This window comes from Mustela nigripes, chromosome 5, assembly GCF_022355385.1.
Source record: "Mustela nigripes isolate SB6536 chromosome 5, MUSNIG.SB6536, whole genome shotgun sequence".
Taxonomy (NCBI): domain Eukaryota; kingdom Metazoa; phylum Chordata; class Mammalia; order Carnivora; family Mustelidae; genus Mustela; species Mustela nigripes.
The window spans coordinates 94,725,757-94,740,837 of record NC_081561.1 but is presented as its reverse complement, the minus strand read 5'-3'; the positions used below and the strand labels follow the sequence as shown (position 1 = coordinate 94,740,837).

Here is a 15,081-nt window from a genome sequence, read left to right as displayed (position 1 = left end):
TATATATATATATATATATATATATATATATATATATATATATATATATACTATTTATAGTTTGGCTTAGGATAATAATGAGTTTTAATTTATTTGGACTGAGTCTTGTCAAAACAATTTTGATGGCCATGTAATATATTAAAAGATAATTACATGTACAAATTATCCAGTCTGGCTTTTAGCCTTAACATATTGACAACTGCGTTCATATGGCCTTTAGAGTAAACAGGTAAGAAGATCAGAACTGTATTGTAGGCAGATGAACAAAGAACAGCAATAAATATACTCCAGTTCTGAATTCCAAATTCAGAAATAACTCTAGTTCTGTGAGATCAGATATACAGTTACTTGCTCCATATTATTCATTCAAATGTCTGTACCCATGTTCAGACTTAACATTAGGTGCTAATTAAATAATTCCTAAAGTTCCATAATCTATTAATGAGTCAACTTAAATACAAAATTTAAAGATTAAGAAAACTAGAAGATAGATATATCTTAAGGTATAACTTGTGCAACATCAGGAAAATGCAATTTCAAAAAGAAAACATCACAAAAATGTTACAGTTCTAACAAAATGCTAAACGGAAATATGAGAGAGGTAAAACGCACTTCCCAAAAGTTCCCATGTTTATAATGACTTCTGATGTAGTAGAATCAGCTATGGAAGGGTCAAAATCTAGTGGAGAACTATGTCACTTTATCCTAAGAACAATCTTTGCAGGCAAAACTGATAAATATTCCCAGCCAGAATGATTTAATAAGGTAGTAAGAACTGTGAATTCACTTGTAGTAAAGACTCACAAAGTTTCTATCCATTTAAAATAATAATAAAATTATGATCCTCTTAATCTTAAGGAGACTGAAAAGATACTAAAATTTATGTTCCACTAAAATATTAATATACACATAGGTTACATAAAGACCTATATCACATGGACAAAAAAAGACAACTGCTTTAATATAGCTATAAAATTATATCAAATATCACTTTGACCAAAAACAGAAACATATACAAATAGTCTACAATTATTCTGTCTACAGTTACCATTAGATTATAAATGTTTAAAATCTTTGGTAATATTTAAATGGATACTACTCAAGAATTAGAGCACTATTCTAACAGATGACACCAGGCAAGCCTAGAGCAAAGACAACATTGTAGATTAACCAAACCATTTGATTAATGGTGACAAGTAAAATATATTTTCCCTAAAAAAGTATAAACATAAGAAAGCTAAGTAAATAGTTCTATGACTCTTAACGGGTAACAGCTGTGGGATTTTATCTAGTGCATTTTTTTTCACTTAATGAGAATGCAAAAAATAGTCATTTTGAGAAAAATATGTGACACAAAAGTTCCTTGTAGGTGTTATTTTATAAGCTTAGCCGTAAAAAGGAATTTTCACACTGTATTTTTTTTTTTTTGGAATTTTAACTATTAATGAAATAAAAAATTACCAGAAGTTGGAGATTTGCAGCGATCCTCTGGGACAACAGTCCCTTCACTAATATCACACAGACCTGCTAAAAAAGAAAACCAGAAACCAAATCACAACACAAATTTACATATGTGCAGTTTTATGCCCTATTTACAGTACACATTTAATGATTGTCCATTGGTAGAAACCCAGCAGTTGAACAGACTGTACTGGCATTGATACTATGCCCATTAATCTTGAGATAGGAAATAGGAGCATTTGATATTAAAAATACCTAAAAATAGTATAGTAGTCATTAGTTAAGAAAAAAGAAAAGTTCTAAGAGATAATTTACTATTCTTCAAGGACATTAGATACAAAGTAGGACTTCGCTTAAAATCAGTAATTTGAGAGTATATGATACACTTATTGGATTTCTCTTGAAGGAAAATAAATACTTGGTAGTAAATTTGGTGATTTTTACATCATAGAAACTTCTCAACTCAAATGTCAAAGTGGTTTTTGCTAAGTATGTTTCAAACATCTTCTGTGAATATAAAATAATTTTATGCCTCCACATTTCCAATATTTAAAATATTGTACATTACTTATCTTATGGGACTATATATCTTAAAAACCATACCACACATTTTTAAAGAGCTCTAAAAAATACTTCCTTTTCACAGATTTATATGAATTATATAATTCATCTATCTTATAGGATGGCCTAGATTCTTGGGAGAAACCATAGCAAGGTATTTTATGCTATAGACAGTTAAATAAAATGTAGAATTAAAAAAATGGCAATATGCAGAGTAAACAATTTGCACGATATTAAGTTCCTTGGTAACTGGAATGAAAAGAATTCCTGCAAATTCTTTAAAAATTACAAATAAACATACATCAGGACTTTGGGATAGTTGGACAGCAGATGGGATTGGGGAGGCTACATATGTAGGTCTCAGAAGAAGTTAGCTATTATGCTGACATATGTGCATATATGATCAGTATCAACTTTTCCAGTCCTTTGGTAAACACAGAAATGATGTCACAGTCCAATCACTAAGAAGCTTTCACGATAACATTTTCAGAGAATATGGAGTACCAAAATAAGTTTATAAGAAGGGTTTTCTATTTTGATTTATATATTATTTTTCTTCACTAGAAAGTTTTGAATAACAAGTAGTAATTTTTTTCTCTTTTTAACACTTATTAAACTATGATTCTGGAAAAAACAAAAAACTAGTTCTTATGGTTCAAAGATGATGGATGGAATTTTAGGTATGCATTTAATCTTTGACAAAATACTTGTTTATATAAATGGACTCCTTCTTGATAGAATACTAAAAAAGCAGGTCTTTAAACAGTAGTGATATACAGAAACAACCTAAGAGTCCATCAGTGGATGCATGGCTAAAGAAAATGTGGCATATATAAAAATGTAGGTGGTATACACACACACACACACACACACATATGTGTGTGTGTGTGTATATATATATATATATATATATATATACGCACATACATACATTCAAATACATGTATGGGATATACTCAAACACATGAATAGGATATATTCAGCCATAACAGATTTAAATTTTGCTATTTGTGACAACATGGATGGCCCTCAAGGACACTACATTAAATAGAGTAAGTCAGACAGTGAAAGACAATTACTGTATGATCTCACTTGTATGATACAATGGAACTGAAACTACCCCCCACACACAAAAAACAACAACAACAACAAAAAAACAAGAAACAAGTTCATGGATACAGAGAACAAACTGGTGATTGCCATAGCAGGGTGTGGAGGGTGGGGGAAAAAAAGATAAAAGGGGTCAAAGGTACAAACTTCCAGTTATAGAATAAATAAGAGATGTAATATACAGCAAAACTATAGTTAATAATAGTGTAGATATCTTAAAAGTTCCCACTGCAAGGAAAAAAAAAATTTAACTATGTAAGAGGACGACTCTTAGACCTACTGTGGTGATCATTTTGCAATGTATACAAATATCAAATCAGTATTTGAAACTAATATAATGATTATATAGCCAATTATACCTCAATAATAAATAGTTGCGATAGTATATCTACTACTTTAGTGAGCCTAGATAATCAATTTTGAAATTTTAAGGCTTCCATTGGGCTCAGGGTAAAAGTCAAGTCCAACCCTACATGACTGATTGATATATATGATCCTATGGCTTATACAACATGGTTACAGTGTACAATTTATGATTTTTACTTACAACTATCTTTTGGGTCTTTGCCATCAAATGTAGTAGTTACCCTTTATTGACAAAAGCATACCTTCTTTTTCACATGTTTAAGTAGGAAGCTTAATTTACTATTCAAATGTTCAACAAACCATAATCATATGTTATTTATCATAATATATCTACTGAGGTTCATTACATACAAGTTAATGTTAGGCTACAAACAGACCCTGGTTTAATCCAGGGGTTGGCAAACCTGGTCTGTGAAGGTCTAGATTGGTTTTGAGACCAGCTAAGAAAATAAGCAAGAAGCTGTTCTAATTAAACTGTACTGGCAAAACCCAGCAGTAGGCCTGCTTTAGCTCAGGGACAGTAGTTTACTGACTCCTGGTTTAATCAATCTTACAACTGCCAAAATGACTAGGTCACTTCCATCTGCACGGTTCATAAAAAATATACATGGAATTCTTTATTAAGTATCTGATTAACTTTAGGAAACATTATGTCAACAGGGTGCCATGAGCCATCAATGTAGTTATGAGATTAAAAAAGTAACACCAATTTTGGTACATTTTACTTTTAGTAGATTCCCGCTGACTTCAGTTGATGGCTCTATTTTCAGTATGCACACAGGCATTTCAATACGCACACAAATCGTTCCAGAATTCTGAATGATCTGTACATCAAATTTACTGATTTATTTGTCCTTTATCAACTTGAGTACTATGTACAAATTCTTTTCACAAATTCTCTTGATACATTTTTTTTTATTACTTTATCACTTTTTATTACTAAGTTATGCCTTACATACAAAATATAGCTTAGATTTTCATTTATCTTATTTTTCATAATTTTCAGAAAGTTAAATCATTCCTCCTAATGAAGGGTTGACAAACAAAGTTATTAAGCTCTATATTCTGTTTTTCAACTATCATTTCAAATGATCCCTAGAGTCCTAATCCTTCTTTAATTATATTTTCATTGAAACCAAACATTTTGCTATCCCATTTTTTTAAGACCAGTCTATACTCAACAAAGTATTTAATGATTTATACGAAACTTACTATGCATCCTTGATTATATCCCTCATTTCTTATATAGTTCGTTTTATTTCTTATAATACACACATACACAAACACACACACAGAAATATCAACTAGTTTATGGGGCTTGGTAGCTATTTCCTTTTCTATTCTATTGAATATATTGAAGAATTGAAATTAATTGTAATTGTATAGCCCAAATCTTCATTTTTATAGCTACTTCTTTGTAACTTTCGAAAATATCTTTCCTAAAGTCATGCACAACTTTGTCCCTAATTTCTTTCTTCATTATTATCAATTTCCAAGACTAAGTTAATTTTCTTTTCATGGATTTATCACTTTCACATCACCAAAAAAAGATCTTATTTGGGGTTTACAATTATATTCAGAATAAAAATTTCCCTTTTGTGTCCTTCACTGAGTGAAAAAGTGGTCAGCAAAACAAGACACCTATTAATCATGTTTCACTTTTGTTATAATTAAGACTTTCAGCAAGCAGATATACAGGTAGTTGAAATACTTTATCACTAGTTGTCCCTGTAAAAATCTCATAATTTTTATTATGAAATCACTGTACACATTTTAGTTATGGGTTCAACTGCATTTTAATACAAATGTAAAACACAAACTATAATGTTTACAAGATAATTTCATGAATAGAAAACACCTCACTCTTTATGAAATCATATTAGAATCCACTAGTAGTAAAAACATTTTTCCAAGCTAATCTTTAAAAAAGAATTTGGAGGTAATTTGGAGGTATTTGGGCAACACTTCTATAACCTATTATAAAATATGCACTTTTATAAGAATAGCCTTTTTATCAAGACAGCTAAAGAATTCTGTTATCAATTATTTTATATTTAATTGTATTTAAAACAATTATATTTTAGAAATAAAGCACAAATATTCTTAAAATGTTAAAGTACATTTTAAAATAATTTTCTTTTAATTTTAATTTAACTTTTCTTTATTTTTTATTTAAGATGCAATCCTAAATACTGTTATAACTGAGCATAATAATATCTTAAACTGATACAGAAAAACTCAAATAGTTCTCCTGTACTTAAACACCTAACTCTTCAATATAAAATAAAACAAATAATAATATAAATAATATTATGAGATTTACTACAGGATAGAGGATGCAATGAAATTTAAGAAAAAAACATTTTTGAAATCACATAGCAAAATACATAAATTAAATACATAAGTTTATCCAAGCTTATGTACATAAGCTTGTACTTGTATGGATAAGCTTATGTATTTAATTTTTAGCAATTTTATGAAACTATTATGAGGTATCAAGGAGAAGAGAAATTAATTCATTTTAGAAGCAAAAAACTTTTTACACAGGTTTGTGGTAAAATTACTAAAAGTACTTGTCTCCTCTATCATGACAATGTTTTAATTTTCTAATACTAAATATTAGTTTGCTTTATAAAGAAACCTGGTTGGGACACAAACATTTCAATAGCTGTTTTCATATACACGATGAACTTAAGGAATGAGTATGCCATTTTAGATATATAATGTTTTAACACACTCTTTTAAAAATAAATGAGAAAAATGATTTTATAGACAACAAAAAAAATGCTATGACTTTACTGACATGGAATAAGTAACTTACTTAAGGAAGAACGGAGTTTTTTCACAGATTCAGAATATAAGCTAGAAAGGCCGCACATGCAAGAAGTCACAATCAGCATGCCTTAGTGAAGCAATGAAAAGCGAAGGAAAAAAAGGAGACAAAGGTACTAGAATGGTATGGTTGGGACAATTTCTGCTGAAGATAACACATGACAAAATGATCACACACAAAAACAAAAATGGAAAAGAAAATTCAAGCATCAAACCAAAGTGAGAATAAGGTCTATATCCCCCCACCTTTCTTTTTCTTCTTTTATGAACTGTGATATAGGTAATATTAGATAATTATGCCATAAGAGCAAATGAGAAATGAATCTCAGAATTTAAAATCAGAGAGACCGAGTTATAAGTACAGACCAGAGATTCCCAGTGTTTTACTGCACACTGCCGTTCTGCAGATGGGCTAAGTCTGCTCTAGAAAAGGTTCCCCCAATCCTTCGATCCCTAGTTCAGCTTGAACAGGTCCTGAGGAGACTGGAGCCTTCAGGCCAGTAACTGCTGCAGTCTTCACTAATATACCCCTATGTGCCAGAGATCCAATGCCAGGAGGTTTAAAAAAAAAAAAAAATGTGACAAGTACTGGTAAAGACCACCAACTAGACATATTAAAACATTTAAAATTAAGACTAATTGGGCATCCAGGCAGCTCAGTCAGTTAAGTGTCTGCCTTCAGTCTGGTCATGATCCAGGAGGTCCTGCAATGGAGCCCAATATCTGGGCTCCCTACTCAGTAGGAGTCTACTTCTCCCCCTCTTTCCTGCTCCTCCCCACCATGCATTCTCTCAAATAAAATCTTTTAAAAATTTTTAAAAATATTATAAAATTAAGACTAATCACCTAGCAAATATAAAAGAATGTTATAAAGAAAACTCTTAATGGATTTGGGATTGCACTGAATCAAGGCTATCTAAGAATACTACATTTTCATAGAATTCAAATTCACTTTTGCATTTACATTTTTTTTCCCACAGGAAATGATCCCTTTAAATAACATAGGTGGAACGACAAATTTTGGGTCTTAAAATACCAAACGATAAAAGGGGCAAAACTTTGAAGTTAACTTTGAAGTTAACTTTTATTCCACAAATTTTCATCTCATAATTTAGCTGAAGAAGCCTGCCACTGTGGTTCTTTCCCAGCGTTAATTAAAATCCTAGGATATTAAAAACAAAAGTGAAATCTAATAACACAAAACAAAGAAGGCTCAAATCTTATACTAGTTTTGACACTTTACATATACAGACTAAGTCAGACAAGCTATGTATCTAACTGAAGTATTTATATACAAAGAAGTAACTCAGTATTTATAGAAATCCTAAAACTCAGGACTTTTTTCTTTATACCTCCTGAAGGTTGTCGAGATTTACGAGGAGACCGGGGTTCTCTCCGATAAGGATCATTGGAGCCATATAATTCAATAGTGCCCAGGTTGAGGAGTACTGCTTTCTGGAGGTAGTCTACCATTGCGATGCCATTACAATTGCCAAAAACTACCCTGGGAATAGAAAAAGAGTAAATATTTTAGCACAAATAAGTAATTATAAGGAAATGTACCCGTGGCTTATAAGGTTGAAAAGGAGGAGAATGGGTTTTCCAGAAAATTCTTCTTTGCAACTAAAGACTATCAGAGACATGGAAATACAGGTTACATATGACTTCTCATGGAACTATGTAGATCTTCTGCAGACATAAATGATTAAAAGTCTATATCATTAAAAAAAAATGTTGGCATAGGAAGTGAAACTTGATCACAGACATAAATCTCCATGCTAGGAAATGTGACATTTATTTTTCTGACTTAGAGCCATTTCGAGCAGCTCAGAGAAAGACATTCTCTTCCACTAGGGAAGTGGCAGATTATCTCTCTGAGAAAGTTTTGGTAATCCATTCAGTCAAGAATAAAAAGTGGAAAACATAAATGCTGGAGGTCTCCCTTTGGAGTACTCCAAATACATTCCCAGTTATGAGTCAGGTACTACAAACGAGCAACTATGAATAAAGGAATTTGACTCTTTTAAGATATCTCAAGTCAGAAGCTGAAAATTGAAATGTACGTAAGGACTCTGTAAGTAAGACAAACAAGACACAGAAGGACATTAGATGACCCATCTAAAGAGGAAAGGTTTTATGCTGTTCATGCTGACCACTGCCAAGCAGATTAGAGACAATGGGCCAGGTAATTAGATTTTTCAGTTAAAGCTCTAAATATGGATTTCACATTAAACAATTTTGGCAGCCAGCTCAAATATTAAAAACATGCAACAAGGGCTAAAAAAATGTTAACTGATGGGATTGGGAGGGAGACAAACCATAAGTGACTCTTAATCTCACAAAACAAACTGAGGGTTGCTGGGGGTAGGGGGGTTGGGAGAAGGGGGGTGGGGTTATGGACATTGGGGAAGGTATGTGCTATGGTGAGTGCTCTGAAGTGTGTAAACCTGGAGATTCACAGACCTGTACCCCTGGGGATAAAAATATATTATATGTTTATTAAAAATAAAAAATAAATAAATTTTTAAAAAATGTTAACTGTGAGTCCATCAGCCTATGATCAACTGATTTGCAACTTCCTTTGAAATTTCTTATTAGTTCTTTTTCTTATTCCCTCTTTCTTTAAGGTTGTGGGCAGTGAAATAGTAAAAGAAAGAAGGTTCATGTTCTTACACTGTGGGGCAGCAAATCAAAGACATTGAGAGATGAGAATCTCAGACTATAGCCAGTCTTAGCTGGGTATACAACTGTAAGAGATAGAGTGAGTGGTAATAGCTTTAGGAAGAAGAAAAAGATGAGTCCCTCCCTAGGGCTAGCATAAAAGAAGACGACCAAGTGACCCAATAAATGGCTCTGGGAATAAACAATGTATGGCTTCTCTACTACCATAATGTTGATTTTTAAAACAAACAAAAATACTTGGTAAGTCTACCAAATTATAATAAAAAGTATTATAATTCATACTTAAAAGTATGAATTGATGATACAACTGTAGTATAATACTTTACCAAACTATTACTATGCTTTTATAATTTATACAAGTGAAATTTGGAAATAGAAAGAAGAAATTATATAGCTCTGGTTCAACATTTAATTAGCTTAGAACAAAGTCTTCTGAGTTGATGGCTGTTAGACCTCCATTATACCGAATATTAATAAGGAAATCATTTCTGAGAGTATATCCATGAAAGTACAGATTGACTTTAAACTTTAATCTCCATGCTTTGGAAAGCACTATAAACTAGCATACCCAGAGTAGATTATTCAGAACATTTATTTTCCAAATAAACACCTAAGTCTGATTTGAAGTTAAAGACATACAACTTTTTAATTGATGTTGTAATAAAGATCATACTATTTTTAAAAATTTTTAAAAATGCATGGAATACTATGAAGAGACTGAGAAACACATAAATTATACTTACAATCCATACGAAGAATTGACTGCCAGGCTGGTTATTTGTTGTGGTGGTTCTCCACCGACCCATACCAACTGAATAACTAGTTCTGTCTGATAACCTGGAGACTGCTTAAGTGGTGAATTTTTAACTCTGTAATAAAGGAAAACATTACCTTTTAACCTACCTTCATGTATCTTATTAGCTTGTTAATTATAAAGTCATGCATAAATAACAATGCTCAAAGTATATGGAATTAAATATACAAAAATGAAAAAAACTGAATCCTGTTCTCTATTGGCATTTAATCTAGATGGAGACAAAACATGTACATAAATAACAAAAATAAGAAAGCATAAATAAGTTCCCATTATAAACTAGGGGGTTGGAAGTGAAGAGGGAGAAAAAGAGAATGGGTATGAATGGGAAGGAGGTATGGAGAGAAGAATGAGAAGTCGTCCATGGATTAAGAAGAGAAAGAAAAATACCAAATTAGAAAAAAAAAAGCAAGTTAGAAAAGTAGACTTAAATATATGGTCTAAGAAAATAAAAAGTGGCCAAAAACATAAGGAGTTAAAAAAATGTGAGAAATTTATTTTTGGGTGCATGACACTTGCACTATTAAAAAAATGTACTCTGAGTTGATAGTAATTTTGATTGTAGACTCTTTCTCCAGTAACTGCTGAATAAATGCTTTTGCAAACATGCAAACAAGAAGCAGGAAACCAACAGTCAAAGAATAACAAATGTATAAGTTTGCTCACAGTGTAGGTGTGTATTAATAGTGAGAAACCAATATAACAAAATAGGCTGAGGTCAGACTTTAAAGGGTCTTCAGGGGCTGGCTACAAAGAACTGAGGGCTTTTGAAAGGCAAGAGTTTAAGTCTTGGCTCTGCCATTTTCCAGTTGTCTTCTTGTCTAAAAAAGTGGGAATATTACTATCTAATCACAGTAAAAGTGCCTACGGAAGAGCTGTCAATGGTCAGTTTATATGAAATATATTTTCATTATTCTAAGGAATTAGAAGCCAATGAAGGTTTATAAGAAATACTTTAGAAAGATTAATTTGGTGGAGGTTTGCAACGTGAAGTAGAATAAGAAAACAATTAAAAACTGCCTGTAATTAATGTAAAACAATAAGAAAAAGGTAGAACTGAAACACATTATGAAGAATCACAAATGCTTCAAAAGTTCATGAAGGCAGAAATCTTGCAGTTACTTTTAACACTCTAGTGCAAAAGAGATTCTTGATATTTGAAAGAATGAATGAGCTGAAAGCTCATTTTGAGGAACCCCCATACTGTTTTCCAAAGTGGCTGCACTAATCTGCTTTCCCACCAACAGTGTAAGAGGGTTCCCCTTTCTCCACATCCTCACCAACATTTGTTGTTTCCTGCCTCGTTAATTTTTGCCATTCTAACTGGTGTAAGGTGGTATCTCAATGTGGTTTTGGTTTGAATTTCCCTGATGGCTAAAGATACTAAACATTTTTTCATGTGTCTGTTAGCCACTTGTATGTCTCCTTTGCAGAATTATCTGTTCATGTATTCTGCCCATTTTTTGACTTGATTATTTGTTTCTTGGGTATTGAGTTTGAGAAGTTTTTTATAGATTTGGATACCAGCCTTTATCTGTAGTGTCATTTGCAAGTATCTTCTCCCATTCCATGGATTGCCTCTTAGTTTTGTTGACTGTTTCTTTTGCTGTGGAGAAGTTTTTTATCTTGATGAAGTCACCCAAGTTAATTTTCACTTTTGTTTCCTTTGCCTTTGGAGACATGTCTTGAAACAAGTTGCTATGGTTGATGTCGAAGAGGTTAGCGCCTATGTTCTCTCCTAGGATTTTGAGGGATTCCTATCTTGAATACAAGACTTTCTAAGGAATACAGCCACCTATCTTTTCAAAAATGAGCTATTTATTTATTTACTTATTTATTTGACACACAGAGAGAAAGAGCGTGTGTGCATGAGAGAGCGCACAAGCAGAGGGAGAAGCAGAGGGAGAGAGAGAAGCAGGCTCCCTACTGAGCACTGAGTCTGACCCAAGCCAAAGGCACGCGCTTAACCAACTGTGCAAGCACCCCAAAATAGAGCCAGTTAGATACAACACCTATAATACTTGCATCAGGAAACTTCAAGTGGATTTGGAAGATAAAATTTTCCTTTTTTTAATTTATTAATTAAATCAATTAAAATTAAAATGAGTAGTATATTTCTGAGTTTGACTACTTTCACTATTAAAAAAAAATCTACTTTGACTTTAAGGTGAGAACATTTTTGATTACTTAGACTCTTTCCCTAATAACTGCTCTTGTAAAACTTACACAAGTAATTTAGTAATTCTTGAGGCTTACTTCATAATTCTTGAGGCTCTGCCCTGGAGTGACAGTGAAATGACAGAAGGACAGCAGGAAAACTACTCAATGTTAAATCTCCTGACACCAAATTCAGAGGTAAGGATGCTTTTGAGTCATTTAGTTGGTACTTCTGGTGAAGAAGACCAAGACACCTGACCAAATATGTGGTTGTATAAATTTTAGGGTAAACATGAATCACTAACGGTATTCCAAATATGAACTGAGTTAGTCACTTCATGCAAAGTCAGTAAGGCAGTACACTCAGAACTGTATGTTGGCCAAGAAGTTCCGGTTTTTCTCAGGGACATATACTTATCAGTGGCAGCTGTCCATCTCAAGAGGTAGACTGAGAGTTCTTCAGAATAGAAGAGTCTGTGTGTGTTATTTTCTTCTTGGATGAATTAGGGTAAGGTTCAGAGAAGTGTCTATCTTTTTTCAGCATATTTTTTTTTAAAGATTTTATTTATTTATTTGACAGACAGAGATCACAAGTAGGCAGAGAGGCAGGCAGAGAGAGAGAGAGAGAGAGGAGGAAGCAGGTTCCCCAGAGCAGAGCCCAACGTGGGGCTCGATCCCAGGACCCTAGGATCATGACCTGAGCCAAAGGCAGAGGCTTTAACCCACTGAGCCACCCAGGCGCCCCTTCTTTCGGCATATTAAACATGCACATTAGATTAGAGCAGGAACAAGCATTAAAGAAAATTTGAAGTGTGTAATATGGACACATTTAAAACTTCAGTGATAAAGATATACAGAACTCATGGGGGATGCCTGGGTAGCTCAGTCACTTAAGTGTCTGCCTTTAGCTCAGGTCATGATCAGGGTCCTGGGATCAAGTCCAGCATCCAGCTCCCTGTTTAGTGGGGAGTCTGCTTCTCACTTTCCCTCTACCACCCTGCTTGTGCTCTCTCCTTCTTTTTATAATAAATAAATAAATAAAATTAATTAAGAAAGAACTCGTGGAGTTCTTAAAAGCAAGTTTTTTTACGTTTTAAAGCAAACAGTTCTTAAGCAAAAACAAGTCAGTCAAGCCTGCTACAAAATTCCCAATTGGTAAAAAATTAAAAATTGGATCAAGAAATGACAGGATAGGTTAAAAATGCAAAATGGGGGATGGGTTGGTATAATGTTTTACGTGTACAATGTTTACATATGTATTATTTTAATGTTTTAGTAAATGTAAATTAAGGTTTTATTTTTTAAAGACAAGGAGCGGAATATTAATAAAAAGCTCCATAATTTAAAACAAACAAACAAAAAACTCCATAATCTGTACAAATGCATTTTATATGTACGTTTGGAGGCTTAGCAGTTTCAAAATGTTTCTGTTTAGACAAATAAACTGCAAAAGCTCAATTAAAATACTTAAAAATCTAAAACTTCATTGGTAAAAGGAATAAATCAAATAGCTGCTTTTAAAATGTTTCTTCAAAGGAATAACTACATATAAAAGCATTCTGTATAGGGGCGCCTGGGTGGCTCAGTGGGTTAAGCCTCTGCCTTCCGCTCAGGTCATGATCTCAGGGTCCTGGGATCGAGCCCGACATCAGGCTCTCTGCTTGGCAGGGAGCCTGCTTCCTCCTCTCTCTGCCTGCCTCTCTGCCTGCCTCTCTGCCTACTTGTGATCTCTGTCTGTCAAATAAATAAATAAAATCTTAAGAAAAAAGAAAAGAAGGGGCGCCTGGGTGGCTCAATGGGTTAAGCCGCTGCCTTCGGCTTGGGTCATGATCTCAGGGTCCTGGGATCGAGTCCCGCATCGGGCTCTCTGCTCTGCAGGGAGCCTGCTTCCTCCTCTCTCTCTCTGTCTGCCTCTCTGCCTACTTGTGATCTCTCTCTGTCAAGTAAATAAATAAAATCTTTAAAAAAAAAAAAAAAGAAAAGAAAAGAAAAAGCATTCTGTATAGAAAACAAACTCAGTACTAGTCACTTTAATATTAATTTGGTTATATTTCTGACATTTAAAAATTGGCTTTTCAGACTGTGGACTAAAACAATGTGAAGTTAATAAATAACTGCATTTACCAAAAAACTAGTAAGAAGGAAAACAATGAGGTATAACTCAAATTGCCTGTGATTAAAAAGTCAATGGTGAATATGTCCATTTTAGACAAAAATCTCAAAACCTTGCTACCAAAAATATGTCACCAAAATAAACGTCAAAGACAAACAGTACTTCATAGGCTTATGAGATGTAAATTTAACAAAAGGTTGGAGAAAAATAAACATTAAAATCAGAAGAGCATTAATGGAAATTCTACAAATTTAAGTTTAAAGCAAAGTAGTACTAAATAAGTAACAAAAGGGGAGAAAGTGGAATTCTGTATTTCCAAGTTTCATTCTAGCTAAACATGTGCCAGAACTGTTACAGAGGGGTGTGCATGTATGTACATAAGAGGGACAAAATGAAACTTTGAGACCTTTCTGAGGGATGTAGTTACTTAACCTCAGTGCTTACATTTTTTAGATCAGATCAGAGTTTCTCATTGTTGGCCCCAGTGGCATTCTGACCTAGGAAGTTCTTTGTTGTAGGGCAGTGCTGTGTGTACTTGAGCATCATCTCTGGCCCCTCTGTATTAGATACCAGTAGCACCCTATTCCTACTGTTGGGACAACTAATAATGTCTCCAGATACTGGTAAATAAATTCAGAGAAGCAAAATCATCCCTGCTTGAGAAACACTAACACAGAACACAAAATCTCGAATTTATATAAACATATAAAGGCTTATTTTTTTAAAAGTCTATACTTTTTGTGGTGCTTAGGTGGTTCAGTCTTTAAGCTGCTGCTTTCAGCTAAGTTCCTGATCCTGGGGTCCTGGGATCTGGGATCAAGCCCTGCATCAGGCTCCCCACTCAGGAGGGACCTGTTTCTCCCTCTTCATGGTCTCTCCCCTCCCGGGACTTGTGCTCCCCCTACACTCTAATAAATAAATAAAAATCTTCAAGAAAAAAAAGGCTATACTTTTAAACAATTTTGATATTTAAAAATCTGCCATG

General features: G+C 33.3%; 1 protein-coding gene across 5 annotated transcripts in view; it reads right to left on the bottom strand.

The window, feature by feature from the left end:
- The window catches only part of STXBP5 (syntaxin binding protein 5), a 182,573-nt gene that overhangs the window by 52,821 nt on the left and 114,671 nt on the right, over positions 1 to 15,081 (bottom strand). For 3 of the 5 annotated variants that reach the window (XM_059400904.1, XM_059400906.1, XM_059400907.1), the window contains exons 17-19: positions 9,756 to 9,881; positions 7,683 to 7,834; positions 1,462 to 1,527 (exon numbers count right to left, since the gene is read on the bottom strand). In XM_059400904.1, coding sequence (XP_059256887.1) covers positions 1,462 to 1,527; positions 7,683 to 7,834; positions 9,756 to 9,881 — 344 coding nt within the window. The remainder of the gene's footprint in view (positions 1 to 1,461; positions 1,528 to 7,682; positions 7,835 to 9,755; positions 9,882 to 15,081) is intronic. The other 2 variants (XM_059400905.1, XM_059400908.1) reach the window with 1 other exon arrangement.